We start from the raw sequence: 27,751 nt of genomic DNA, 5'->3' as shown, positions 1-27,751 counted from the left end.
GCCCAGATGGGAGATGCAGCACATTCCAGCAGCTGCATCCTCCAGACAAGCAGAGGACCAAATCCCCAGGCCATGCAGTGAAACACCTCAAAGGAAAAATGAAGCCTACAGCATTAAGCAACAACTCAGCAAAGCCAATTGAAAGACTCAACACATAATTTATTTTGGGTCATTTGTGTTTAATTGATGTAATACGTGAACTAGCCCTTTGAAAGGGAGACCTGCATAGCTTACTTTCAGTTGATCAAGAAATGGGAAGCTTCTTACACTCTTTGCTTACAAGTAGTCTTGAAGGTGTAGGCACATTATGAAGTTACCCTGGGGTAACAAATAATTCCGGGGAAACAAAGACATTTTGATTTAGATGGCTATAGTATGAGCTGAGTAGCTGGCCTCATTTTGCACTCAATGGAGATCAAGGGTTTAATTCAGGAGGGATGGGTGCACCCAACCATGAGCTGCCTGAAGTGCGCAGGTCTCCCATCAGTCCTGTGCTGTATCCACCAGCCTGTGCAGAAATCTCTGATGCCCTAGAAATTCTGAAATAGTACCTTGCCCCTGCTTAAGCATATGGATTGCGCCCTATCTGCCGGCCAACCTGACAGCCATTTTTGTGCCTTTTTTCATTCTGCAAGAAACACAACCTCTTTCCACTTGTGTTGCACCACAACTAGTTGTATTATCCAACTCAAGGCAGTTTATTGAATGGCACGTTTGCTGTGTGCCTGAGCCCTCCACGTTTTTTAACCCCCTTTTCTTTGGCAGGTTGCTGTTGCTCAATACAGCGAGGAGCCCAGGGCAGCCTTCCACTTCAACCAGCATCGGGACCGCAACGGTGCCCTGAAAGCCGTCAAGGGACTGGGCTATGCTGGAGGCAACACAAAAACAGGTGTGTATGGGTGAGCTGCACACATGGGGTAGACCTTCTGGACCAAGACAGAGGCTGGAGATGATGGACAGCATTTGTCTGAGTGTTTTGAACCTATTTACCTGGTTAGAAAGTTATGGCCCAAAGTTCTTAAAAATTGGAGAACGGAGGATTGAATTTAGTTTTATTTCCAGGGTTGGCCTTTCCAACTAGTCTGGTGTCCTTTATCCATGTCCGAGTTTTACTACTGGGTTTCTCTTCATTATTTTATAACCTTGCCTGCACTCGAGGGAGGTTTTTATACCTGGCTTGGAGACAAAGCCCATAAACATTAGGTAAGGATAGCTGATGCCGAAGCATCCTTATTGCCCACTGTATGCACATTTTAATCAGCAAATTCCAACAATTCTACAGCAGTTATTGCCTTGTTACCCTAACAACAAAACAATGTGCCCTGTCCTATTTTTATGCTGTGTCATCATGTAAATGTCCTTTGTTCACCTCTGTTGTACAAATAACACAGCTCTTCATTAGCTCAGCATCTTGGAAATTCAGACACTTTTCTTATGTAGTTAAAAAGCTCAGAGACAGACAGCACTTTCCACCTACTCACTCCCAGCAGGACATGTACCTGGTTCCCTGAAGGTACATGAGCAGTAATATTAAATTGAAGGTAGTTAGTTTTAACTTTGCCCTGTTTAAATGGCCCACCTAAATGTATTCCCGTCAGCCAACATAAAGGGAAGCCTTGAGGCATGCATGTATGTTAATTGAAGGCTTATATGCCTCGTCCTGGCTCAGTGGTATTGGTCAGGAACACAGAAAAATGGGGCTGATCAAAATACAAGAATCTTGATGGGGCTGGTTAGGGAAAGCAGGTATGAAACTGGTCAGACTGCAAATTTCTAGGTAACCTTGCCTCTAATCTTTCTTTTTATGGAGGTTGTGTTAATAGAGGTATTTTACCCCTCATAGGAGTCTTTCCATACTGTTTTGGGGCTTCTTAACCATTTCCGTTTGGAGGAGAGTTCTTTGTGAAACTTTCCTGGTCTTTCTAAAGAAATTTGGACATGAGAATTCTGTGGGTTTTTTTCCTAAAATGCAAGGAAAATGCTTCAAATCTCCTGGAAGTATTTTTTTTTTCCTTTCCAAAACTATCTGCTCAATTCAGCCTGAACCATTTCAGCCAATCTGATTTACTGCTGTCTTCCCTCAAAAGATGTTGCCCCATGCTAGGGGATACTATCCAGTTATGGGGCCATGCTGAGTGGCCTTTTTTCTCTATCTGTGGAAGGACACCCACACTCCCCACCCGCAGACCTAACAGGCAGATTTACACCATCCCTCTCCATGTTTGCCCAGGTCGTGGTTTAGCCTACATGCTAAAGGAGATATTTCAGTCCTCCAGAGGAATGAGACCAGATTTCCCTCATGTCCTGGTCCTGCTGACTGATGGGCGATCCCAGGATGATGTGTTGCCACCAGCCAGAGTAGCCCATGCTTTGGGTAAGAGTTGCCCTGTTGCATTTCCCTGAGGCCCTGGTTCTCCATGAATTTCCATGGGGTTGAGGGTAGTATGTTATGTGATGTGTGCACTTTGAGTTGGCTTTCTTCACTCCTTCATCCTTTCTTCTTTCTGTTCCTAGCTTGAGTGTCTTGGTTTGCTATAACTCACGCACACTGCTCCAAGTGAGTTCTCGTGTGGCTATTGGAGTACCTAATCCCAGCAGAGGTTATTAACAGGAAGATTGTGATGAGGGGTTTGGAAACTCTGATCTCAAACATTTTTGCTTCCATTGAGTGAGCGATGTGTTTCAGGGATCCGCATCATTGCTGTGGGTGTCTCAGGAGCTGACCCCATTGAGCTCAACAGCATCTTGCTGCAGCAGAACCTCCAGAACGTTTTCTACGTCAGCACATTCGACGACTTTCCCCAGATCCTCCGAGAGCTGATAGAAGTCATTTGTTCTGACCCTCAGCCTTCAGGGACCCAGCTACCATCTGGGGAGGTGAGCTGCTTCACAGCCCTTTGAATATAAGCCAGCTTGCTTGGCGCACAGGTCATGCACAAGGACAATCTTCTTCCCTGAGCAAAGTTTCAAAGCGAAGTCAGAACAGATTGAGGGCACTGGGTCCAATCCTGACCTCACTTACTGTCTAGCCCTAGAGATAAGGAACAAAATCTTTGAAATCAAGGGAGTAGAATTGGGGAAGCCAGAATACAGCTTGGAAAGTTTTGTTGCATAAGGCCACTGCAGGGGCAGAGCACTTGGATGTATTATAAATTCATTGCCCTTTTCTAACTCTGGTCGATGGGTCATTGGTACAGATGTGAGCTCATCTGCAGAGTATCTCCAATAATGATATTTTATGGCTGTTTCAATGAAAAGGTTGGTGATATAGAAGTGCAGTGACCTCTTGAGACCTGTTGAAGGTTGGTGTTTGATGTCTGGTTCCAAAACCTGGAGGATCACTAATCTAAGCCAAACTCCATGCTGTAGGTTGCCAGACATGAAGCTGACAAGCAATTGCCATTTGGTGACACAGAGAGCAAGCCACATGTCCCTGATCCATCATCAGCTGAACCACATATCCAAAAAGAAGAGGAAGCTTGTGGTCCCTGGTGTTTAAAGGTGAGAATTAGTTCACTGGTGTCTGTTCAGGGGATTATATTTCAAAGAAACACATTGATCACTGCTCCAGTCAGGTCACTTCTCATACCTGTGTGGTGTGCAGTGGAGTTATATCAGTGTCAAGACCTTTAACTTTGGAAACCGTGTCCATGTTTGGGGAGGTCATCCTAGAAGCTGCCATTTCAGCATGGGAAATGCAGCAGCCTCCTGTGCTCCTTCCTAGCAAACCAATGAAGTGCAGGTCTTCCATAGATCCTGCTTCATATCTGCCAACCCCATGCAGATGTCCCAGATGTTCTGTGGCATCTCAGATAGCTCTAGACTCCATGTGAGCCACTGAACAGACCACCAAGCTGCCACTGCTCCTTACTTCAGAAATAAAAATGTCGGGAGGCAAATCTACCCACTCCTTCTACCAAGCAGAAAGCCAGAGGACATGAAGAACAGTAGGACAGCCCCAGAGCCCATGTGCTGGTCTAGTGAGTTTACTGATATGGCTGTAGCCAGCAAGTCTGAACAGTCTATGTTAGCTTCACTGGAGAAAATAAGAGCCTCCATAGTAGCTGGTGGACAGCTAGTCAGTGTGGTCAGCAAAGTCTGGTCATGCTTCAGTTCACAGGTAGGTGTCCACACTGGCAGAATATCTCAGATGGTGATGTTTATGGCAGTCTAAAATTAGGTGAGATGAATATTGTCCATGGATGATTGAATCAGGGTCTTTATTTCATCTCTGCCAAACTCCTTTCCACAGTTTCTCCCATGGGGGAGAAGAATTGCATTGACACTACCCTGAAGTCTTGCAGATATGTAACCAAGAATATTTAGAGTCTCTCGGAGCCAAAAAGAAGATCCTCAGCTGTAGGTGTAACATGGGCCAACACTTAGGAGGCATCGATACACTTCCTGACTGCATTTTGTCCTCGCTCAGTTCTGTGTTCTCCATCGTGTTCTCCCAGTTTCAAGACACAAGCCGGAGACACGATAAATAATGCATGACCTCCAAGGGGCTTTAAATAGTCTGAGGATATGAACAGGTCTCCTGGATGGTCAGCATTGCTTCTTTCTTCTTTTGTGTAAGCCAAGAGGTGTGCTAGGCTGCGTTTCTTGGTCACTCTGGTTTGGGTTTATTTGCCATCCTTTGGCAGATAATAATTTCATTATCATTTGTTCTGTTTTCCTTTTCCTTTCAAGAGCTTCAGGGGTCCACCAGCTCATGGAGGCTATGACCCATACAGCTTTACTACAAAGGGAGAGAAAGGAGAGAGGGTGAGTCCACCAGCAAGAACCATCCACTCAGTTAATTAATATGCAACTAAATCATTAGAACCAAGGAAGAGATCTAGCAAAGAATCGTCTTCAGATCTTTTATGTTGGTGTTTTGATATACCCTGCTCCACGCTGCCTTTGAAAATCAGGCAAAAAGGAACTGACGCATGTGTGTGTGTGCTGGCAACTGGGGATTCCCTCAAGTGGTAGAGAAGGGTAGTGCTGCATGAAGCTGTTTGGGTTTGCAGGTCTGGGGCCATGACCTGCATGCTGTTACTTTCCATATGTTTAGGGTCTGCCCGGGAAGGACGGCATTCCTGGGCTGCCAGGCAGGCCAGGGCGGACAGGTCCTCCTGGTCCCCCTGGACTCATGGTAAGTATTTGTTTTAAAAAACCTTGTCAAAGTGCCATTTAAGGGAAAAGTGAGCATGGCTCTCAAATCTCTCTCTCTCCCCTGTTTTGCAGGGTCCCCCTGGCATCCAAGGTGATATTGTAAGTATTTTGAATGCAGCAAAGATCATCAATACAGTGGGACCCTAAAGCTTTGTTTTTCAAGCCTTTCAAAGGCCACTTGCGCTGAGCAGGACAGGAGAACCAAGTGACCCATTTTGCCCATATGAGGGGCTATTGCTGCCACCGAATAGCTCCGAATAGGTTTCCTTCTGTTCAGAGATATGGCAAATAATGTTGCAACACAACATGGGCACGTTTCTAGCCAAGTAGCCCTCAATGAACCAGAGCTGTCCAGAAAAAGGCCAAGGACTATGAACTCTGCCTTCAGTTATATATATAAATATATATATTCAGAAAAGGACCTGGGGTTATTGGTCGACAGCCAGCTGAGTATGAGCCAGCAGTGTGCCCAGGTGGCCAAGAAGGCCAATGGCATCCTGGCTTGTATCAGAAATAGCATGGCCAGCAGGACTAGGGAAGTGATCGTGCCCCTGTACTCGGCACTGGTGAGGCCGCACCTCGAATCCTGTGTTCAGTTTTGGGCCCCTCACTCCAAGAAAGACATTGAGGTGCTGGAGCGTGTCCAGAGAAGGGCAACGAAGCTGGGGAAGGGTCTGGAGCACAAGGCTGATGGGGAGCAGCTGAGGGAGCTGGGGTTGTTCAGCCTGGAGAAAAGGAGGCTGAGGGGAGACCTCATCGCTCTCTACAACTACCTGAAAGGAGGGTGTAGAGAGGTGGGGTCGGTCTCTTCTCCCAGGTAACAAGTGATAGGACGAGAGGAAATGGCCTCAAGTTGTGCTGGGGGGGTTAGATTGGATATTAGGAAAAATTTCTTCACCAAAAGGGTTGTCCAGCATTGGAACAGGCTGCCCAGGGAAGTGGTTGAGTCCCCATCCCTGGAGGTATTTAAAAGCCATGTAGATGTGGTGCTTAGGGGCATGGTGTAGTGGTGGACTTGGCAGTGCTAAGTTAACAGTTGGACTTGATGATCTTAAAGGTCTTTTCCAACCTAAACAATTCTGTGATTCTATTTTATGATATATCAGTCCTACTGCATAATCACCAGCAGCATCATTTGCTCACAGACTTCCCATACACAAATTGTTCACGCAACAGTTCATGGCATTGCTTGGAAAACATGCGTCTAGCTAGACCAGCCAAACCTCATGTGCCCTTGTTTTGCTGTACAAATTGCTCCATGCTGTTGATGTAATTGGTGATGGCACAGCTTTGCACACTAGATCAGCAGTCACAAATGTCCCTCCCCTGCTTTTACCAGGGCTCTATTAGTAGACAACTGTGTTTGAGCAGCTAAATAACCCTTGGCTCCGAGGGCTATATTGACAAGGGGCTGGTACCAGGTTGCCCAGGTCATTTGAGATGCCCTAGGATTTCCAAGGCAACCATGTAGGGCTGATAACATATGGGACTTGATGGACATTTCTGAAGTGAGAGCTGGAGGCCAGGCAGGCATCAGAGAGCATCCCGAATGGCACAAGACACCAGCGCATGTGTAATGCAACCGAGCCCCTGACCTCCGTTGGTTGCAATGGGGTGTAAACAGCCAGCTCTTGTGCAGAAACAACATTTCAGTGGCACCATCTTGAACTTAACTCCATCTTTTGGGCTCAATTCAGTTGCTTAAAGAGTCCTCTCATGTCATTTGAGATGCCCTGTTATCCCACCCATCCTCCAGCTGATGCTCCAGAAGGGCACAGGTCTCCCATAAATCCTGCCTCATGTCTGCCAGCGCTGTGCCTTGGGTACCTGCAGATATCTCAGCTATCCCAGGACACCAGGTTTGGGCATCTGAATCAAACTGCCAGTGTCTGTGATGAGGTAGCACCTATAACAAGGGTTGTGACGTTTGTGAGCCGTAGTTTGCATGGATCACAAGGGTCTGACCCAAACCACTGCAGCCACTGAATGCCCCTTCTGACTCGTTTACCTTCTCCTGGTGGATTAAATAAGCAGCAACCCCTCATTCCTCACAGCCTCCCATGGTGCTTGAATGTACTACACTGTCACTGCATCAGGTGTCCATCCTGCATGCACCCATCACTAGAGAGGGACATATAACACACCCATGGGTGACACATACATATTTCTCATCAATGTTGGGGCCAAAATCCACTTCTAGGAGCCTATTTTCATGACCACTTGTCCTGGTTTTGGCTGGGATAGAGTTAATTTTCTTTCTAGTAGCCGGTATAGTGCTGTGCTTTGGATTTTAGTATAAGAATAATATTGATAACAGGCTGATGTTTTGGCTGTCGCTAAGCGGTGTTTACATTGGTCAAGGATTCTTCCCCCCCTTCAGCTCCCCATGCTCTGCCAGGTGCCCAAGAAGCTGGGAGGGGGCACAGCCAGGATAGTTGATCCAAACTGACCAAAGGGCTATTCCATACCATATGGTGTCATGCCCAGTATAGAAACTGGGGGGAGTTGGCCGGGAGGTAGCAATCATTGCTCGGGGACTGGCTGGGCGTCGGTCGGCGGGTGGTGAGTGGTTGTAATTTTTTTTTTTTATATATATTTTCCTTTTTTTTTCCCCTCCCTTGGGTTTTGTTCCTCTCTCTCTCTCATTGTTTTTTTTCCTCTCATTATAATTCATTATTATTATTACTATTATTTTGTTCCAATTATTAAACTGTTATTATCTCAACCCACGAGTTTTCTTACTTTTGCTCTTTCGATTCTCTCCCCCATCCCACCAGGGGGGAGTGAGCGAGCGGCTGCGTGGTGCTTGGCTGCCGGCTGGGGCTAAACCACGACACCACTTTAAAAGTAAATGAAATTCTGTTAGAGACAGATCTGCAAGTTGAACATCCCACAACGATGGTCTCGCCGGGTGCTGTGCTGTTTAATGCTGCAGGATTTATTTTTAATTCCAGGGATCTCCTGGCTATCCCGGACCAGTGGGGCCAAAAGGAGACAGAGTGAGTTTCATTCCTGGGTTTCATTGGGCAAAAGCTATTGTATTGCTCTGATCTCTAATTTCTAAGCATTTGTACAGTGACCTTTGGTGAATATGAACTTCTTTGGTGACCTTTGGTGAATATGAACCAGAGCTATCTGTAACTGGCCCTACACTGCTAGTCTTCAGCTTGGGGAGTTGTCCTTCAGCTTTGCTAGGAGGAATCTAAGTCTTTATGGAGAAAAGTGCTCAGTCCTTATCACAGGCCCTTGGCACATTTCAGTTAGTTATTTGCAGAAGGAGGTATTGCTTGGTTGGGTCATTCTGCCCAAGCTATGAACTATGAACAAGCCTGTTTGCATACATTTAGGACACAAAAAAGTAAGGTTTCAAGATCAATTGTGAGCAGATCCCAGGAGCAGTTGTCCTGTCCTTCCCCCTTCCCTTAATGCACGTTCCTCCTCCTTCCTTGCATCCACCTGAGCTGTCTGTATGGCTGCAGATCAGGGAGTGGATCCTGCTGAAAGCCAACCTCCTTTTTTTCTCCTGGGATTAATTTTCTGCCATGCCAGTAAGCAGAGCTTATGTCATGGCCATGGGGTTTCAGGTACCTCTGCAAAAGAGTTGCTGCAAGCAGGTGGTTTGGGTTTGCAGCATAGGGAGGGGCTGTTTGATTTAAAATCACTTACACTGATCACGAAATTGCCCCTAAATTATGAAACTGCCTGATTGCACCTGGACCTCCCAATGCAGCTAAGCACGTGTCTTCCTCCCCTTGTGTGCAGGGTGAACCAGGCTACGTCCTGGGAGGAGTGGAGGTGATTCCTGGCCGAAATGGGCAGCCTGGCCCCCCTGTGAGTATCATACCCCAGGTGCGGTGGACCCTTCAGCCTCTCAAGGGCTGGCAGAGAAGTGAAGGGAGTTGGGAGAGAGCCCACATCCCTCCCTCTCCTGGTTTTCGTTGTTGCAGGGGCAGAAAGGGCAGCCGGGGGTTCCTGGGGTAGCAGGACCACCAGGTTTACCAGGTTTACCAGGGCCACAGGGGCCACCAGGGATTTCCATCAAGGTGAGCATGGTTATTTGAAGCATGGTTCTGTGATGTTGTACCACAGAAAGAGACCCAGCATAGTTCAGGGTCCCTGGAGACTCTGTTCTTTCAGGGGCCCTGGGTACACACATTTCTTCTGTCCATCATGGGATTCTCCCATTGAGGCATAAAAGGAGGAACGCTACAAAATGTTTCCATCATCAGGGCCCTGCTGTTCAACACAGTGGGAATCGATGATGGAGCTTGAAAAGGTTATGGTCAGCCACGTCTGACGTGGGACCAGATTCAGCGGCCACCAAGACTTTTCCAGCTCCAGGTCCCTAGGAAGGTTGGTTGGTGGCTGGAGTGAAATACCCAGGATCATTTGTGCTGTGCACAGCCAAAACTGGACTGATGGTTGTCACCAAATGTCTCCTTGCACTGAGGGTGGCTCAAAAAGTCTCAGCAGAGATCAAGAAACCTAAACTCCCCTCCTCTAACCTAAGGGAGGGTGGTCATCAGATTTTGCAGGTTGAGGTGTCTGGAGCATGCAAGATAGCAGACACCTCTACTAAAGCTCTCTGTTCTCTTAGGGGTGGGAGTTTTGGTCTCTGGGCTTGTCAGCCTGCAGGAGCTTTTTGCTGGAACTAAGTTTAGAGAGGACGCCCTCTCTAAATTACCACCCCATGGTAATTCTCCTTGTCTTTTGTGTTTCAGGGTGAACCAGGGGATTCAGGTATCAGGGTAAGTACCCGAGATTGGCTTTCACTTTTGCATGAGATGAGAAGCCTTTTTTTTTTTTTTAAATTATTTCTAAGCTGCCCAATAGGCTCTGGTTTCCATACTTACCAGATGTCCATCAAGACCCAAAAGGACTGCTAGGACACACAGTAAGACTGTCCTGTGCTTCATGCAGGGCCCTCGTGGGAGGAACGGCCTCAAGGGTGACAGAGGAGGTGTGGGAGAGCCGGTGAGTGGTCCACTGATGGCCAGTTGCTAAGGAAGAGCTGCCAGCCACGGTGGGAAAGAGCTGTTGGCCTTGGGTTGCCCTCTGCCACCTGAGGTGGTTGTAGAGGGACAGTGTCTATTGCCAGTTCTCATCAGTTGCCACTTCGGGATGCTTCGTTCCACTGATGAGGGCTGGCAGATTAAGCAGGGCCAGTTAAGCATTTCTCACTTTGTCAGCTTCATCCTGTTGACCCGTCACTCAGGAGCTGCCAAAAGGGAAATGTTAGAAACCCAGTAAAGACATGAGATAACAGCCTTTCATTGTGCCAAAAGCAAGGACATGCTTTTCCTCATGGCGCAGAGCAAAGCTGTGAGAAGTGCATCCATCACTGTGCTCACCGTGATGATAAACTCTGTGATGATAAACCGTGATGATAAACCAAGTCAATCACGTTGGTAGATGATAACAAATGTTGCCTGATGAAGGCTACTCCAAAGGGACAGTGATTCACCCTTGAGCCCCCACTGTCTCCACCACTCATGGAGCAGCTGAGTGTAACCCTGCTCCTTCCTACGTCCTACCCCCTGGTCTCAGGAGGATGGAGAAGAACTGGGGCAGATCCAGAGGAGGGCAAGAAGGTGGATCAAAAGTGTGGGACAGCAAATGGCAGCAGATTCGAGACAAACAAAAGGAGGTGGTTCTTCACAGAAGTCCCACAAGGATGTTTGGGGTGTAGGAAGTTTGAGTTCAAGGGGAGATAAGAAAAGAAAAAAAAGTCCATGGAGGACTACTAGGAATAAAAGAAACCATGGTTGGTTTGGGAAGTCCCTGCATTACAAATGACTCAAACCTGAAAGATTACTCAGGGACTACGTGTATGTCCTGTTCTTGCATCCTTCCCAAGGTGCCTATTACTGTCCCTCATTATATATGGGTGCTTTTTTTGTTACCTTTGCCATACTGCAAAGCTATATTCCATAGGCCAACCATTTCCATATGTCAGTCTTCACCATTTCTACACCAGCAGCATTACTATGGTCACACTTACAGCAACACAGCCATGAAGAGCCACTGGAGAAGGCAAATCAATGTGGGTACCCAGCCTCTGTCTTCCCATGTAACAAGCAAATACATGTTTATTTTCCCTTAGTGAGTAAAGTCAGTGATCCATAGCTTATTTGTGGGGAAAAAGGAAATTTGGGAATGCATAAACATCTCTAGAAATCCTCAGTTGCAAAGGAACTGGGCACATCAGGATATACATTTCTGTGCTTGTGTTTCTGCAGACTTAAAAATGAACCTTTTCTTTAGCATGATTGGTAATAAACAGTTTAGAAGAAAAAGATTTGATGATGTGTCTTCCTTTTCAGGGGAAACCTGGCTTGCCAGGTCCTGTAGGGCTAGACGGTGTTCCTGGACTGCCTGGACCAAGGGGAGACAAGGTCACTACTCATATTAGATGCTTGCAGGATCCATCAGCCCAAGGGGGAGCTGAGAATAGCTGAGACAAAGTAATAGCAGGGTTGACAGTGCAAATAAAGTGGAGGCATGATGGGATTTTCCCCCATTCCCCTCCACTCCCTGCTTGTACAGGTTTGACTTTGTGCATGGTAGAATAGATGCTCCATCTCCATCCAAGCCCTTGTTTTTTGTCACAGTCCTTGTGTTTCCACCCTGTGGAAGATCTCTACAGTTCCTGCTGTCAGGAGCAGTGTTTTCTCCCAAACACAGCCCAAGCCCTGGATGGGGCTGCTTCACCGAATCCCCCACCCTGCTTCAAATGGTCACATAAAACACCCATAGAGCCCTATTTTTAATTCTCTCCTCCAAGTCGTTGTTTGCACCTTGCCTGAAGGTTGCTGGCTAGACATATGTCTTAGCCGAATGGTTACAGAGCAAATTTTTCCCCTCCTGCTTTGCAGGATGGCTAAGAGCAGAGCTCTGAAGCAGATATCTGGGTAGGACATATCATGCTCTGCAATTTCTGGGATTGGCTTTCTTGAGTGCAATGCTGTGCTTACCTTGCAGGGGATGGCAGGAACTGGTATTCCTGGCACTGTTGGCCCAAAGGGAGAAGAAGGAGAGCAGGTGGGTTGGCAATTTTGCAGTGAGATTTGCAGCTAAAGACCCCTTGAAGGGCTCAGTGTCTCTAAAGTCTCCTCCAATACCTCTTTTCTAGGTTTTCCTTGGAGAACGCATCCTGTGGTTACAAATAGAAAGGGTCAGAGAAGGGAAGACATTGGGTTTTAAAGTCTGAGCTTTCACTGTTTCTTCTGTTTTTTCAGGGGGTGATGGGACCTCCAGGAGTACAAGGACCAAAGGTGGGTACTGAAATGCTGAACCTGAGTCCCTGTGCCTGGTACTCGGGTGCCAAGGAAAGCATCTAGCTCTAAGCATCATCATCAGCTGTGGGAATGTTGACTCCTTACTCAAAAGCAATGAAAGGGAATAATTTTACATATCAGCCATCACTGACCTGTGGAAGTCATTGCTGCAGGGTGCTGCAGAGACCTGGAATAGTAGTGAGATGCGATATTTTAATAAAATAATAAATGGCATTTTTGTGGCCAGTGAGACTCTGCAGAACTGTAGTAGTTCATGTTGAATGTGTTTTGGGAGGAAGATGTAAGGAGCAAATTGTCTCACATCTGCATTTTGGACACCTTCCTCTGAACCATCCAGGCCCAGATTCATTTCCACATTTACAGTGGAGAAAGACCAGCCCTGTGAGAGGTGATACAGCCCATCCTGAAGTTTGAGTTGTCTTCTGGAAGTGCCCATCATTTTCCAACTCCTGGGGGAAAAGGAAACCTTGATGACCAATTCTCTCGCCTTGCTTAAGAGCCTGGGGTCATGAGGAGGAAAGATTTTGGTGTCCTGGTGCTGCCAGAGGAAAGGGACTGGACAAATGTAGCTCCAGTCCAAATCTGGTAACTCTGCCATGAACCCAGGGAAGATGATGCATGGCAAGGACTGGTCAGGAAGGGACTCATGGCAGGCAGGAAGATTTTCTTGCAGACTGCTGCCTGTCTCCCAGCTGTCACTACTCATGGAGATGTGGGAGTTCAACTCCAGGGCTTCCCCATGTGACAAAATACCTGGAAAGCTGCAGGTGCAGGAGGAATCAGCTGATCTTGGCATGTAGAGGGACGATTGCTGTAGGAGGAAGGAGACTTTCTCCTGAGCCAGGAGAAATGCCTCTCAATTCAGGTTTGAGTGGATGTTTGCCTCTTCCTGAAGCACCTGGCTTGAGCTCGTGTTGAAGTTTGACACCAGAGAAAGACTCAGGAAGCCTGAATTTTTCCTGGTATGGGGAGTGCCAGGCGTGTGTTTAGGTGGTACATAAAGCAACTCAGCATTGTCCCAGGTTGTTACGGCTCTTGGAGGAGCAACCACTTAGGAGTGGGTTATATGGCTCTCTGCACACCCCCTTCTCCAGGTAACTCAGGCTATACTCTTTGAGTTACTGCTGATGGCCAAATGGATCTGAGTCACCAATTTATTTCACGTCCGTTAAGCTCAAAAGATGTCCATGTTGACTCCAAAATAAATTATTTTCATACTTCCAAGAGAGGTGGAAAATGAAGGAGAAAATAATATCCAAGGAAATGTTTCATTCAGCCTGAAACAAAGTGGTTTGCTTCCCTTTGCAGTGGTGCTTTTTTATTTCATAAAATAGAAAAGGGTCTTAAATCTGTAAAGTCTTTGCAAGGTCTGATGGCCAGTTTGCTGCTCATGTCTTGCTCTTCGCAAGAGCAAAGACCTCCTTGAATTACCCACTCCTCATCCACACAAACACGGGTCTGTGGCTTGGCGTTTCACGGACTGCCCATGCAAAGCAATGGGGAGAAAGAGCAAGATTTGGCGGAGCGCTCACTGGCGAGGTAACAGTTGACGTTGCTCATGAGCTCTTTCTGAGTTGACAGCAGAAGGTGCAGGAGGCAATCACAGCTGCTCATTTTGTTTAGGGTGAACCAGGATCACCTGGGGAAGAAGAACCAATTAGGCCAAGGGGGTGCCTCTAAATTAATCAAATCAGAATCAGGTTTTAAAGATTAAGATAAAAAAACATCATGTAAATGTAGAACCCCCAGTAACTGGGCCCTGGACCAATATCTCACCTTGCTCCTCTTGGTTATGCTCAGCCTCTGAGCTAAGCCTGGACGCACCCCGCAGCCCCAGACCTGCACATTATCTCTGCTGTAAACTCTCAAATTTTCCAAGAGACTGTCTCATCTTCAGCTCTCAAGCTCCTTGGGAGGAAACAGTCTGATCAAGCTCAGGGTAGTCCGTATACACATAATAGTAATATATGTGTATTACATTATATAGTAGATTACTATGATATAACTATATAGTAACTATATATTATAATATGCATGCAATTTGATGTTAGGTATTATATATAAAGTATATCTAGTAGTATGTTTGATTACACAAGGTATCTTAATATATTATAGATGCTATACAGGTAATATGCAATATACAATTTATAAATGCATGGTCTATATATATAACATATGCTATATACTATATATATGGCATATATGTAAAAATGGGGTTTTTTCTTTATCTTTTTATTTGCCTTTCCCCCTGCTTTCATAATCTCCAGTAGAGGGAACACGCTCTTCTGCAGTGTGTGAGCTTCCAGGCTCATCCTGCTCTGCCAGCGGAGCTTTGTCTTAACTAAAGCATCTTCTGTTTTCCAGGGTAACAAAGGGCAAGGTGGTGTTAAAGGGGAAAAGGTGAGACTGGCCAGCACTGGAGCACAGAGTAGGAGAGGAAGAAGCGCTGGCTCTGTTTTCAGGCTCAGGACAGAGCAGCTGAGGTATCTGGTTGAAGATCCAGAGGGAGGGAATTTGAAGTCGCCCCCAAAGGCTTCTCCCAGTCTGGTCAGATGTTACTGGGCCACATAGCTACACACCACGTAGCCACAAAGCTCAGGAGCCCACTGCTGCTGAAGGAGCTCTCGTGCATGGGATAGACCTTGCGCCAATGTGAAATCCCCAGGACAGTCTGCAGCTAGCAAACACTGACAAACAAACCTTGAATACTCTTTACCAGTCCATACTGAGTATTCACAGGTTGCTTTTATTGAGCCGTATTTCAGGTTTGCTGGTTTTACAGCTCCCCCAGCTGCACTTGTTCTGCACATACATTTTATTATAACCTCAAAGATCAAAAGAGACGACAGCGTTTTTTTCCTAAGAATAGCTACGGTAATGAAAAATGGAAATAAGCTGTCAGTCTTCCTTGAACCAGTGCACCTTGTAGGAGCAAGGCCCGCAAGCACAGCGGGTATGTGTACTTGCAGCTTCTAGCTCTGAGCAGAGTGCTGGGACTGGGTGAGGCAAAACACTGACCTGGTCTGGTAGCTCCCATGCATCTCATGGCTGTCTTCGTACCTTTTCTTGCTTGCAAAGGCCCATCTTTGATAGCTTTACCTGGGATGAGAGCTTGCCGCTCTGCGCCGGGCCTCCTGGTAGATGGCAACCAGGTGTGCTAGAGATAGGCGTGGGGATTTCCATCTCTCACCCAAGAGCCCACAGAGCTGTCTTATAGTTAGTGAAAAACTGGGCTGAAGAGCTTCCTCCCTCTGGCTGTGAGCTTCTCACTACAGCAGGGACCAAAAGTGCTGAATCTGTTTTCAATCAGGTGGCAATTCTCTTTTGATGTCTTACAGGGACTCCCAGGACCTCCAGGGCAGAAGGGAGACCAAGTAAGTCAAACAGTAAGAGAACAACACGTTTGACTAGCTCAGGTGAAGGTTTCCTGACTTTCCGCAGCTTGTTCTATGTGTGCAGCTCTTGCAAGCGCAGTTGTGTGTTTGGGGGGGGCTTATGCAGAGATGAAGCCAGCAGGGATGCGCTTGAGCTCAGCGTCTCCTCTCTGTTTTGCTCTTGTGCTTCTGAAATGAGTTTTGAGCTGATTTAAGGAATGGATGGGAAGAGCAATGAGAATAAATTTTTCATCACCCCAGACTGTTCATTTTATGCCCTCTTGCTTTGCAGGGGAACCCAGGATTTCCAGGTGCTCCAGCAATGGGGGTAACTATGAGTGGATTACAGCCCTTCTTCTGCTATAGCTATGCAGCATCACCACCAGTGCTGCCAGTAGACCAAGGACCAAAAGACGTGCGTCCCACTGAACTGCAGAAAGAACTAATGGACCTTTTCCTTGACCATCCAGACAACTGTATCTTCTGCTCCCTTGCTCCACTTCTTGTATTCCCAGCCCTGCACCACAGTTGCCAACTCCTCAGAGAAGCTTCGCTGCTGTGCAGGAAACATAAGGATAAAGCCTTCCCACCACTGAAGCCCTGTGCTCCAGGCCTGTCCCCCACTTAAGCTCCCCATTCACAGTGGGGTTGTACTGGTCCCTGCTGAAGAGGAGCTGCTGATGGTTCTCATTTGCTTCATTCCCATGTGGAAACAGGGCTCCTACATCCTCCTCTTCATGTCCTTCCAAATGCTAGGGCAGCTTTAAGGAGAAACCTTGGTGGTGGCCATCTCTGCATGCCCCACAGCATTGCTGCAAGGGCTGTGGGAGCAGTTGGAGGTTGCATTGAGGACTGAGACCCACCACCAGGACAGACTGATGTGTCCTGGAGGATGCTTGAATGAGCAGGGTACCTTAGGTTTCTTTCCTAGCAATGCTGACAGAATTGTGTTGGAGACGCAAGGTAGGAAGACAGCTCTGTAGTCCCTAAACCCAGCTCAGGGCTGCTCTGTAGGGTCATAGTGCAGTCATTAAGGTTCATGGCTGTCTGAAGGTTGGTCCTTGGTGTGTGTTAGCAAAGGCTAGAGCAGCTATCTGCCAGTTACCCCTTGCATGTGAGTGATCATTCAGTCCCATCCCTGGAGCTAAAACCTACTGAAGTTGGTGGGATTCCTTCACAAGCTTCACTGGGTTTGGGATTTGGCTTGTAGCCCTTTCTGGCATTTTATGATCCAGTGCAGGTGATGGGTTTCCTATCCCATAACAAGGCTGAGATTCTCTTGCTTTGGAAAAAATAACATGAAAAGACCCTCCTTTGAAAGGGAGATCTTTTTCCCCAAATAAGAGACCATTTCTGTGATTTCTTTTTATCCTCAGGTTTTGGGACCTCCAGGCAAGAAAGGTGTCAGGGTAAGTCCATTAATTAGCACTGCTTGAAACTTAGATGAGATCTTCACCCGAAAAAGAGAGGGCTGGACCATGTTTCACCATCTGAACCATATCTTCCTTGTGATTGACTGGAGAGGAGAGGTTGGAAAAGTAGCAACAGTCTTGCCTTGCTGATATTTCTTTTGCTTTTATTAACATTTTGTGCCTGTCATTCTCATTCTAGCCCCAGTCCGTGGGGAAATTTGTGATTTCCGTGTGCCAGTTTTAGAAGTTAGAGGTCACGGAAGCACAGATCCAACCACTCACAGAAGCTACTTTCCAGCCAAGGGAGGCATTGACATAAAATCAAAGCACAGCTGAGGCTGGAAGGGACTTCTGGAGGTCACTAGTCTTACCTCCTTCTCAAAACAGAGCCAACTTCAAAGCTGGGTCAGGTTGCTCAGGACCTTGTGTGCTGAGCATCTCCAGAGATGGAGATTTTGACACCTCTCTGGGCCCCTGACCCAGTGTTTGTCCTCCCTGTGACTGGAGGAAATTGAATTTCTGAAACCAGGGAGATCTCTGAGACAGGGCTGTTCCCTGACTATGTTGTCCATATTGTACATCTGCTTTATAGGAAGGTGGATATAGTTCACTCTTGCAGAGGCCTCGTGGTGGAACGTGGTCTGGAATATCTTAATTTTTTTTATTCTCGATAGCTTATTGCCAATCTACAGAGAAATAAAAGATCTCCCTTATCCTTGTAAGGAGTATTTACTGCAGGGGTAACTTCTCTTGGCTTTTTGACTGCTGGCATTCATAAAATACCTTACAGTGCTTCATACCTCCCTCACCCCTTAGAGACAATGAGGTTTGTCCTTTTCACTGGGCTTGGATGTTGGAGCCAACTCCCTCCATTGGTCTTACTGTCCAGAGTGCTTAACATCAGTTAGTAAAGATGTCTCTCTTCTTTTAGGCTGGCTGCATTTAAGTAGTGACCTGGGACCTGAATTTTATCCTGCTTATACTATAAATGCACACATGGTGCTTTACAGTGTACAAGTTGCATGGCTGGCGAGGGTGTAACTACTGTGGTGGGGTTCGTATGGCAGAAGACCAGGTACCACAGAGAAAGCTCAAGTGTAAATCCAGAGATGGATGGATGGGTGGGTTTGGCAAGGGAGTGGTTTTCGGAGTGTATTGAAAGTGCAAAATGCAGCTCTAGGGAACCACATGAACAGGGCTTGTTTTCCTGCATGATGATATTAGTTTTGGGGATGTCTTTATTCACAGGGAGATGTTGGACCAACAGGGGCCATGGGACCACAAGGAGACAAAGGAATACAAGGAGACAAAGGAGAGAAGGTAACGCACTTGCTTTTCTTGGTGCAACCTTTATGGGTAGGAGGGTTTATTTTGTTTGTGTCCCCAAAGGAAGCTCTGAGGCAGATGGAATTCCTTGTACTAACAAGGAGCACCCATGTGCTGTAAGCCAAGGGGAGGCTTGTCACATGGAGAAGTCAAAAGCTCCTTGAAAGAAAGTCAGTGAGAGACACAGAGTTACTAATGCTCAGCTCACCCGGCTGCCCATGGTTAATGAAAATGCCTAGGATCTGCTGTCCTTTCCTGCTAGCTTCAGATGTGAAGCTTTACGTCCTGAGCTTGGAAGATGCTCTGGCAAGAGACTGTATCTCCCTCTCCATCTTGCTTAGCACCAAACACAGCATTGGCAACTAACTCCCAGCAGTTATAGCAAGGATGGGAAGCAAGGCTGACCCTTGAGGGGGCTGCAAAATGGTGGTGGGGTGGAAGCTGCTAACAGTGAGCACGGCATAGGACATGTTCCCAAGAGCGAGATAATGAGTGGAGCAGGGTCGTGCCACCCCAGCTTGTGCATTGCAATGGAAGAATTGTGGCCAAGATCTGCAAGATTGGGATGGGGAAACCAACGCACATCCTGGGTTCCCCAAATAACGACTCTAGTGAAAGCTGGCTCTCCACGATAGCATCTCTCAGAGGTGACAAGGAGTGTTGTTAGGATGGGAGAGGGACCACGTGGCAGCCATAAGGACAAACTGGGAGGTAGTACCAGCACAGGGTTTAGCCCTAGCTGTGTCTCTGTCATACATAGAGTTGCAGAGAGGAAAAGTTCCCCAAGCATTACACTGAGACATGCATCATCATTGATTTTTGCAGGGAAGTCCAGGTTTCGGCATTCCTGGTCAACCTGGGCTAAAGGGAGACCCGGGTGATAGGGTGAGTGGGGCAATACGCTGGATGTGGAAAGGGGAGGGCTAAGGAGGCAAATCAGGAGATTCAGAGACAAAATCTCTGTCGTCTCCAAGCACGTGAATTTGCTGGCCTTCACCCCAGAGGAAATTAATACTGGGGTGGTGACAAGGAGCTGGGCTGTCACCCTGTGGTTGGTGATCCCGTGGTGGTCTTGTGTGATGGGGTAGTTAGCATTGTCTTCCACAGTCAGGTGCAAAGGGGGGCTCCTCCAAAGCGCAGAGAGAGGATTGCTCATGACTCTGGAAGAAAGCACAGAAAGTCAATGCTCAACTGGTAGTTCTACAAAGCCAAGGAAGCCCCATTTCCAATGGCTTTGTGTCCTGAAAGTGAACTTGGCCTTTATCTTCCTGATTTTTGTGTCTAAGAAGGTGCAGGCTTCTGATGACTCCCACATGAGTTCACTGACGTCTAGTAAGGGTTGGGTTAATGCCTCAGCGTTCCCTCCTACGTGGATATTAATAGTCCCTTTCATTTTAAACCAACAAAAACTTGCAAAACCTAACATCTTTGTGGTCCCCACCCCTCTGTCAAAGCTAGTCATCAAATTATTACTGGCCTCAAAAGTGGGGAAGACAGATACATCTAGACAGGGTGTGCTTACAGCAACCCCTCTTCTCTTAGGACACCATCTGTTTTCCCCTTCTCTGCATTTTACTACACTGTTTCAGCTGCTAATACCTGCAATCAAAGAGCAGCTTTGCAGCACCGAGTCTGGGGTTTACACCCTTTAGATACAACAGAAGACCCTCACTTGAAATTATTCTACCTATATCATTCTTGCCATGTGATTAACGGTCTGTATTTCTGCAGGGAAATGTAGGTTTGTCTGGCAAACCAGGTCAGAAGGTGAGTCTATGCAGCCATTGCAACACATAAAGCACTGTCTCATGACTGATGTCTGTGTCACCCAAAGCATCTGGAGTCAGTGGGGTTTTATCTTTGCCGTGGGGCTAGTGTCAAAACATGGGGAGTGTTCAAAAGCTGAAAGGTCTGAACAAATTCTGCTTTGCTGGAGTCTCCATATGACACGCAGAGCCCTGCATAGAAAAACAATGAAAAAATCCTCTTGCATCTTTAATGAGGCTTTAAAAAAATCTGCAAATCCTGGCTTGTAGGAGTCCTCCTAGCAAAGGTTCAACACTGGTCAAGAGAGGTCTGGAAAACATCCCAAATGTGGTGTTTGTTCAGTGAATCTGTCTCGCCGGTACATTTCTTAAACAGCATTGCTCCCCAGGCTTGGCTGAAGGAGCGTATGGATTTGGGAAATGTTACAGCATGATACATAGTCCAGTGAACAGAATATTTAGGCTGGATCAGCTTCATGAGCATGGAGAAATTGGATGTCAAAAGAGATAAATGAGATGCATCCAAGACAGGATGTGTTAACAAGATGTGTTAATGCAGTTGCAAAGTGGAGAAGGCAGCAAGAGATATTTTGGGTTGGGAGAAGGCATGGTGAGGTGGTTGAGTGGCGAGGAAGGTCTCTGTTGTACAAACTTCAAGCAGAGCAGATGCATAAGTACCCATCCATGAGAGCTCAACTGATTTTACATGGGAATAGAAGTTAAAACAGGAACTGACCCTGTGTCCACGCCACAGTCTCAAGACCGGACCCATCTCCTGGGTCTCTGCTAATGGGCCACTTCATTGGAGCTGCAAAACTTCCTGGAGGTGGAGAACTTCAGAAGAGTCTCTCCTGTAGTGTCTGCCAAGGCTGATCGTGGAGTCTGGATGGACTCCATTAGAGACGGATGCTTTCCAGCCTAGCCTGCTAAGCAAATGCTATAAGCACAGCCCTTCCTAGCACAGGGTAGATGCTCTGAGCCCCAGCTTCAGCCAGGAGTGTGGAAGCAATTGCATGGCCATGGGGCCTGGCATGCTGTCTGAATATGCCCCGCAATGTCTAAAATGTGAGGACTATGAAATGCAGAAGAGGAATGTAACAACAGTCTTGTTATCTTTAGGGAGATAGAGGTCTGAAGGGAGAGAAAGGTGAACCAGGATTACCTGGGAAACCAGGCGAGACCGGTCTAAGAGGTAAAGATGTAAGTAGAAGCTAACAATCCAGTCAGATGGTCATGCTGAACCCCTTGGTACACCACTCTGTACCAAGCTAACAACTCCAGGTTGTGCCCTTGCAGTAGCAAGTAGGAACAAGTGACAAGATGGGACCAGTCAGAAACATGCATGTTATACAAGCCTAGTTGGGGAAGAGACGGTCTCAGCACAACAGTGGTCAACAAATGAGACTGGACAAACTGCCTTTAATTAGGCATGATGGTTTGCTCATCAAGGGATCTAACTTCTCATTTGCTCTGTCCGCTCTTTCATTGCAAGTGAAGAGGTAGATCCTTTGCAGGTTGTCATTAGGGCATGCTTTAGGCTATGTTTCGGGGCAGTACTCTTTACCCTTGGTCCAGGTGGAACAAGTGTGTGGCACCATGGTGTTTGCATTACACTGCCTGGGCACGGCATTTCTTATTTTTTATTCAACATCAGACTCTTTCATCATTGAGTCTCATCTGTCTGACGTACAGGGAACTAGCACGGTGTGCAGTCACACCAGCCCTGAAGGGCTTGCTTTTGTTTTTAGGGCATAATAGTTCCCTCTTACAATCAAACAAGGTGGTCCCTCAGAAAAGCATCGTAACTGGCTTCAGGGAAGCTTCTTCTAACCACAGTCAGTGAAGACTTCAGTTCAAAGGGCTGAGTTGATCCCAGAACATCAAGTGGAATAGAATCACCAAGGGAAGGCCTGAAAAAAAATAAACGGCCGTGTTTCTCATCCTGAGGCACTGCTGCCCAACACCCCTGACTTCAGAGTCACCGGTGATTTCAAAGTAAGAGCTTTTAACCCGAGTAGGAAATTAGAGTAAAAAACTTGGTCACAGGTTGTAACCTAGCACTTTTTGCATTGTGTTGTAGGGAGAACCAGGGAAGAAAGGCACCTCTGGGACCAAGGTAATCAACGGGCAGCCCACACCTTCCAGAGTTACATAGGTACCAAACACAGCAGGCTCACTCACAGCTGGAGCTCTGGGTACAGCAGCGTAGGAGAAGCGCTGCACTGAGTTAGAGTGGAGGTCTGTCCATCCCAGCATCTCACTTCCAAGAGTGACCAACTTCCCTGGAGGTCCTGGGAACAATGCAAAAGCAGGATGCCCTGTGTGAGAGGTGATGTCTTGTGGGTTTGATAGGTCTTGGTAGACTTTGCTTCCATGAATTTAGTCACCCCACATAAATCTTTAACACCTTCAAACCCTCTGGGCAAGGCATTGCACAGGTTAGTTAAGCAGCAGCTGGAAAATGACACCCTTTGATTTGTTTTGAAGCTGACCCCTGCTCAATTTATTTCCTGTTTACTTGTTCTTAGGTTGAATGAGACTATGAAGAATTCTCTTCATCTCGCCCTTGGTTTTTCTTTCTCTTATTTTAGCTTTGGTTTCATCTTCCAAAGCTAAAGGCTGAAAAAGAAAGGCCAAAAAAGCTTTTAGAAGCTCCTACTCCTCTCTTTTAGGGAGAAGCTGGTGTCCCTGGAGAACCAGGAGAGAGAGGAATCAGGGTAATAATTGTTATTATTGTAATTTTCTGCCAGGTGAGTGGTGGGGCGTCAGGGGAGGCTGCTCTGCTGCTGCCCAGGCACGCCTGGTCTGTGCAGGAGGGGACAACTTCCTTCTGCAGCCCAATGAGAGTCCCCACTTAAAAACGTCCATGTGCAAATATTTCTTTCCTGAGTGGAAAAATCATAGAGGGGTAGCATTTTCCTTGTTTGTTTTACTTTTTTGACCTGCTGGATGTGCTCAAAAATGATTGCTGATTGCTTCTCCGAATCCTTTCTTGCAGGGTCCGCCTGGACTCCCAGGACGGCCTGGAGAGCAAGGAATGAAAGGCGATACAGGACAACCTGGAAAGGATGTAAGGCAATCCCTAAAGGAGCAGTTGAGAGAGGGAGGACTTGGGATAGTGCAATGCCAATCAAAGAAACAAGCGTATTTTTTTCTGCCTTACATTCTGTGAGGCATAGAAAGCTCCCTCCCTCTTTCCTGAGGAGGCGGTCTCCTCTTCAAAGGGAAGATTAGGGCTGTTTCTCCCTTCTTATTTGATTAGCTAGAGCACAAGTTAAATAGCAGGACTGTGCTATTTAACTTGGTTTCTGAGTGCAAAAACTTGCCCAGCCCCACGCTGCTGGAAACAAAATGCTTAACACTGTCTCAGTCTGGTGAGGAAAGGAAACGATGCACTTAGGCTCTGTCTGTCTGATCTTCCTCTAATAGCTTTGGAAAACACTGGCGAAGATCAGCTACATTGTCAGAGGCCTCAAAGACATGGTGTTTCTACAAACTTTGTGCAGCTGAGCAGCTGACTAGGGGAAAGTCCTTAATGAGCCTACCCACTGTGGAAGAGGCTAATAACCTCACCCCTTATTAAATATCAGAGAACTCCTCCGCAGGAGAGATGTTGAAATCTGGATTTCATTAGCTCAGCTGCTCGGAGATGGGCTTGTTAGTCCGTCGGATGTTGAGCTGGCAAGAAGAGGGGAGACTGCTGAGACCTCCTCCCCTACCATGGCTTGTTCTCATCCTGCCTCTCTCTCCACCTTCTAGGGAATCACTGGAGAGAAGGGAGACAAGGGCGAATCTGTAGGTTTGCACATTCCCATTTATAACCTTGCATGAGAGGGAGTCTGTTTGGGGACTAAAGTGTTGAATTGCACCACTCACTATTTTTTGGGGGGTGGGGGTATGGTGGTGTTGTATCTTCATAGGGTGAGCCTGGGCTGCCTGGGACTCCTGGAAGCATTGTGAGTAACGCCTACTTCTGTTGACTTACACGTTTGTTCAGGGAAGGGATATATTGAGATCTATCATGAATCCTGGGTACCATGGAGGACACATTGCCAGAACTTACTGCTTTCAACAGTGCATGTTGTAGAGTGGATTTCCCTCCTAGCCTTATCAAAGGTACAAAGTAGTGCAGCTAGCTCCTCTACAGATATATATATGAATCCCACCCCAAATGGCTTGTTATTGATGCTGCAAGACGACTGTGACACAGAAGAGACTAAAAGCTAGCTATGAACCCATCTGATACCTTTAATCACTACCTGTTGTGTAATCAAGGCATCTGGGCTCCTTCTATAGTCAAGGCAGACAGATGGATGCCTCCTAGGAAAGGTGGCTTAGGCAGATGGGGTGACTCATGCTCAAGGACTCTCCTGTGCCTTTGCACGGAGTTTTCCTTTGGATAAGAGGCCTCACTTCAAGTTGGGTTAGATGAATAGCAAGCAACTCAACCCAGGTTCATCAAAAATTAGGCTGGAAGAGATTTTGAAAGGTCATTTAGATGATCGGGAAGGTGTTTCAGTACATGAATGTGCAAGGAGGCATTTTTTCACCCTGTTGGCTTCAGTGGAGGTAAAGCCACTACAGTTCAAAAAAGAACCACTGCCTTAGGACTGGGAGCCACAGCCTCTTGGGAGAGCTATGCTAGACTTTATCTTCCATCCCTAAGGATGAGGAATTGGCAGGATCTGAGTAAGAGGCTGCTTCAAAGTGGGCAAAATGCTACCAAGCACCTTCAGCAGTGTTATTCCTGTACAAAACAGTGGTTTCTGCCCACTTCAGAACTCAGGACGAGCCAGGAGCAAGGAGTCATTGCCTTCTGGTGATGGATGCCTCTCTCCGTATATCTCAGCTCTCTGCTCCCAACCCTACCAACATGCTGTTTGAAACCACCCCATTTTGTGGTTCCAGCCCCATTTTCAGATGTTGTTATCTACTGGGGCTCCTGTTCACTTCTCTCATGTGTTCTGCACTACTTGGACTCTGGTATGTTTGGGAGTGGGACTTGGGGATATCAAGCACCCCCTCTTCCCTTCAAAACTGGGAAGAGCCTTATTGCTCCAGGGTATGGCAAGATTCTCCTCTGCTAATGCATAACCATCTCGCTCCATCACCCAGCCAGGTGGTCTTAGGGTTCAAAAGGCTTGTTCTCACTCATGCAGTTGCCCAACTGGCTACTCAAATATCCCACTAAATGCCCCTGTGAGAGAGGGACCCAAGCAATGTCCTGAGCAGCAGGGAAGTGGTGTCTGTGTGACCCCAGTTCCCTTTGAGAGGGACTTCATTGAAATGCAGATGTTGACACCAACATCACAGCCATGCTGAACCTCCTACCTGTGAGAGCAAAGATGCTGCACCAGCTCCCTCTTAGTTTGAGTCCAAACATAGCAGGTTTAGGTTGCTGGCTGATTTGGGAGAAAGCAGCTGGCTCTGTGCCCATGGATAAGGGCTAACGGGAATAAAAGACGCATGAAGGTGAGAGCTTGTGTCAAAGGCATCATCATTCACGTTGTGAGCAAGGTTTCTTCCATTTTTTTTTGCAGATGTCTTCTCTGGAGAACACCATCACCCTGAAAGGCGACAAGGTAAGATCTCCTCCTTGCTGGAGAAGATGTGTGTTGAAGCTGAATATGTGATTACTTAAGCAGCATGTTTCAAGTGAAGAGCAGAGTTGCTCCAAATTTAACTTAATTTGGTGAATCAATGAGATAGTTACAAGAAAAGGCTGGTTGGTCCATGTGGAAAAGATGTTGTTAGTCTGGGGCCAGTATGCAAGAAATACCACAATGCATGATGAAACCAGCATCTCCACTGGGAATTTTAATGGGGATGAAGAACTAACACGTTCCTGCTGGCTTACAGGGGGATCGCGGAAAGGATGGCTTGAAAGGTGAAAGAGGTCCTCCAGGCCCAAAGGTATGTCCCAAATACGTGGAGGCATCTTTGTGTTGGTGCTATTGTGTTGGGCTAGCCAGAGGGGGAAGAGCACCCATCTCAGATCTCTTCTGACCCCCACAAAAGATTGGGCTTTCAAAGCAGAGTTTCTGAGCTGGGCTCGTAAACTTGTGGTCACAGTGATGCTGTAGTCCTACAACTTGATTAAGCAGATACACAACATTTAGGCAGGAAGAAGTTCAGGAGCCAGACAAGATAAATTTCTAAAACGTTCAGGGATGTCTCCTTCCTTTCTTTCCCCCCTGCAAGTTGAAGAGCATATCAGAAAGTGATGGAAGGAGAAAAGGTTTCTGATACCACACACATCTGGAGATTTTTAGAGGTGGGACCAACTCCTTCACATAATGGAGAGGAAAATGCCACAGAAGGCAGCATCAGCGAGTACAGGTGGATCTCCTGATCAGCACATGATCCAGGGCTTTGCAAAGGCAAGGACTCATCCAGGTGACATGCATGGGCTGTGCCTCAGATGTACCCAGTTCAGCTAGTGCACCCCCAAAGCACACCTTGGCATGGAGATGCAGCGCTGTCAGGGCCTTCCTGGCGCCCTTCATTCCACCGGAATCTGTCGATACAGAAACCAGATTTCAGTGAAATGAAGCCCGTCAGAGAGGCAGGTCAGTCCCCACCTCAGCAGATGTTCCTCGCCCCACCACTGGACTTTCCAAGCCTTTGCAGCTCATCCATCGTTTCATTCGCAACGGTGGCCCAGGATCACTCACCTGGAAAGCCACACCATGCTGGGCAAGAAGAGACGGACAGCCCATGCATGGGACTTGTTGTTGGGAGTCCAACCTATTGGAGATATTTGACCTGGACTGTGTGTGGCAGTACGGAGGGCCACCAGGACCACAGCCACCTCCAGAAGGGACCATCAACCATGGGGGCACCTTGCCCATCCTCCTCCTTGCTGCTACCTCTGCACAGCTGTCACAGCAGTGACAGTATCAGCAGCATTGAGGAGGCCTCAGAAACCTTTGCTTCTTCACACATTGTGCATTGCCAAGAAATGGAGAAGGGGATGATGCAAAGCTCTGATCCGAATCCCGCTTTGATGATGTTCATGTCTGGCTCTGGTCCAGGCCTGCCCTACGAAATGCAGCCAGCAGCTGTGTCCAATGGAGGAGTGAAGGAGCCCATTGAGCAGGGTGGGATTCAACCCCCCTCTCTGAGCCGACGAGGATTTGTCTGGGGTCACTGAGCAGGCTGGTAGCAGAGTAAGGGCCAGAGATATGTGACTCTTGTCCCTCCTCAGAGCTCCTCTTCTTGCTGCTTATCGGAATAATAACTTAATTAATGAGTTGTTCTTGTTCATTTGAAGGGAGAACCCGGTCCACCAGGCAAAGGAGTGGAAATGAAGGTAAATAAAAATTATAGAGCATATTAATGTTGGAAAGACCTCCCTCTCTGCCTGGGGTTGAGATGGCAGAGGGGACACGATGTGTGCCCCCAGGCTTAGCCAC

At 47.2% G+C, this 27,751-nt stretch overlaps 1 protein-coding gene across 1 annotated transcript in view; it reads left to right on the top strand.

Annotated features, from left to right (window-relative positions):
• LOC142416285 (uncharacterized) overlaps window positions 1–27,751 on the top strand; it is a 149,134-nt gene that overhangs the window by 68,778 nt on the left and 52,605 nt on the right. The window contains exons 23-51 of the mRNA XM_075515707.1: window positions 766–889; window positions 2,231–2,374; window positions 2,687–2,877; window positions 3,370–3,501; window positions 4,693–4,767; window positions 5,060–5,140; window positions 5,233–5,259; window positions 8,115–8,159; window positions 8,923–8,991; window positions 9,108–9,203; window positions 9,882–9,908; window positions 10,081–10,134; window positions 11,484–11,555; window positions 12,142–12,201; window positions 12,399–12,434; window positions 15,797–15,832; window positions 17,209–17,241; window positions 18,493–18,564; window positions 19,396–19,455; window positions 20,302–20,337; window positions 21,456–21,536; window positions 22,417–22,452; window positions 23,009–23,053; window positions 23,335–23,406; window positions 24,096–24,131; window positions 24,257–24,292; window positions 25,877–25,918; window positions 26,196–26,249; window positions 27,610–27,648. Coding sequence (XP_075371822.1) covers window positions 766–889; window positions 2,231–2,374; window positions 2,687–2,877; window positions 3,370–3,501; window positions 4,693–4,767; window positions 5,060–5,140; window positions 5,233–5,259; window positions 8,115–8,159; window positions 8,923–8,991; window positions 9,108–9,203; window positions 9,882–9,908; window positions 10,081–10,134; window positions 11,484–11,555; window positions 12,142–12,201; window positions 12,399–12,434; window positions 15,797–15,832; window positions 17,209–17,241; window positions 18,493–18,564; window positions 19,396–19,455; window positions 20,302–20,337; window positions 21,456–21,536; window positions 22,417–22,452; window positions 23,009–23,053; window positions 23,335–23,406; window positions 24,096–24,131; window positions 24,257–24,292; window positions 25,877–25,918; window positions 26,196–26,249; window positions 27,610–27,648 — 1,911 coding nt within the window. The remainder of the gene's footprint in view (window positions 1–765; window positions 890–2,230; window positions 2,375–2,686; window positions 2,878–3,369; window positions 3,502–4,692; window positions 4,768–5,059; window positions 5,141–5,232; window positions 5,260–8,114; window positions 8,160–8,922; window positions 8,992–9,107; window positions 9,204–9,881; window positions 9,909–10,080; window positions 10,135–11,483; window positions 11,556–12,141; window positions 12,202–12,398; window positions 12,435–15,796; window positions 15,833–17,208; window positions 17,242–18,492; window positions 18,565–19,395; window positions 19,456–20,301; window positions 20,338–21,455; window positions 21,537–22,416; window positions 22,453–23,008; window positions 23,054–23,334; window positions 23,407–24,095; window positions 24,132–24,256; window positions 24,293–25,876; window positions 25,919–26,195; window positions 26,250–27,609; window positions 27,649–27,751) is intronic.

This window comes from Mycteria americana, chromosome 1 (assembly GCF_035582795.1).
Source record: "Mycteria americana isolate JAX WOST 10 ecotype Jacksonville Zoo and Gardens chromosome 1, USCA_MyAme_1.0, whole genome shotgun sequence".
Lineage (NCBI taxonomy): Eukaryota > Metazoa > Chordata > Aves > Ciconiiformes > Ciconiidae > Mycteria > Mycteria americana.
Note: the sequence above shows the minus strand (reverse complement) of the source record. Positions and strands in the feature narration are given on the sequence as shown.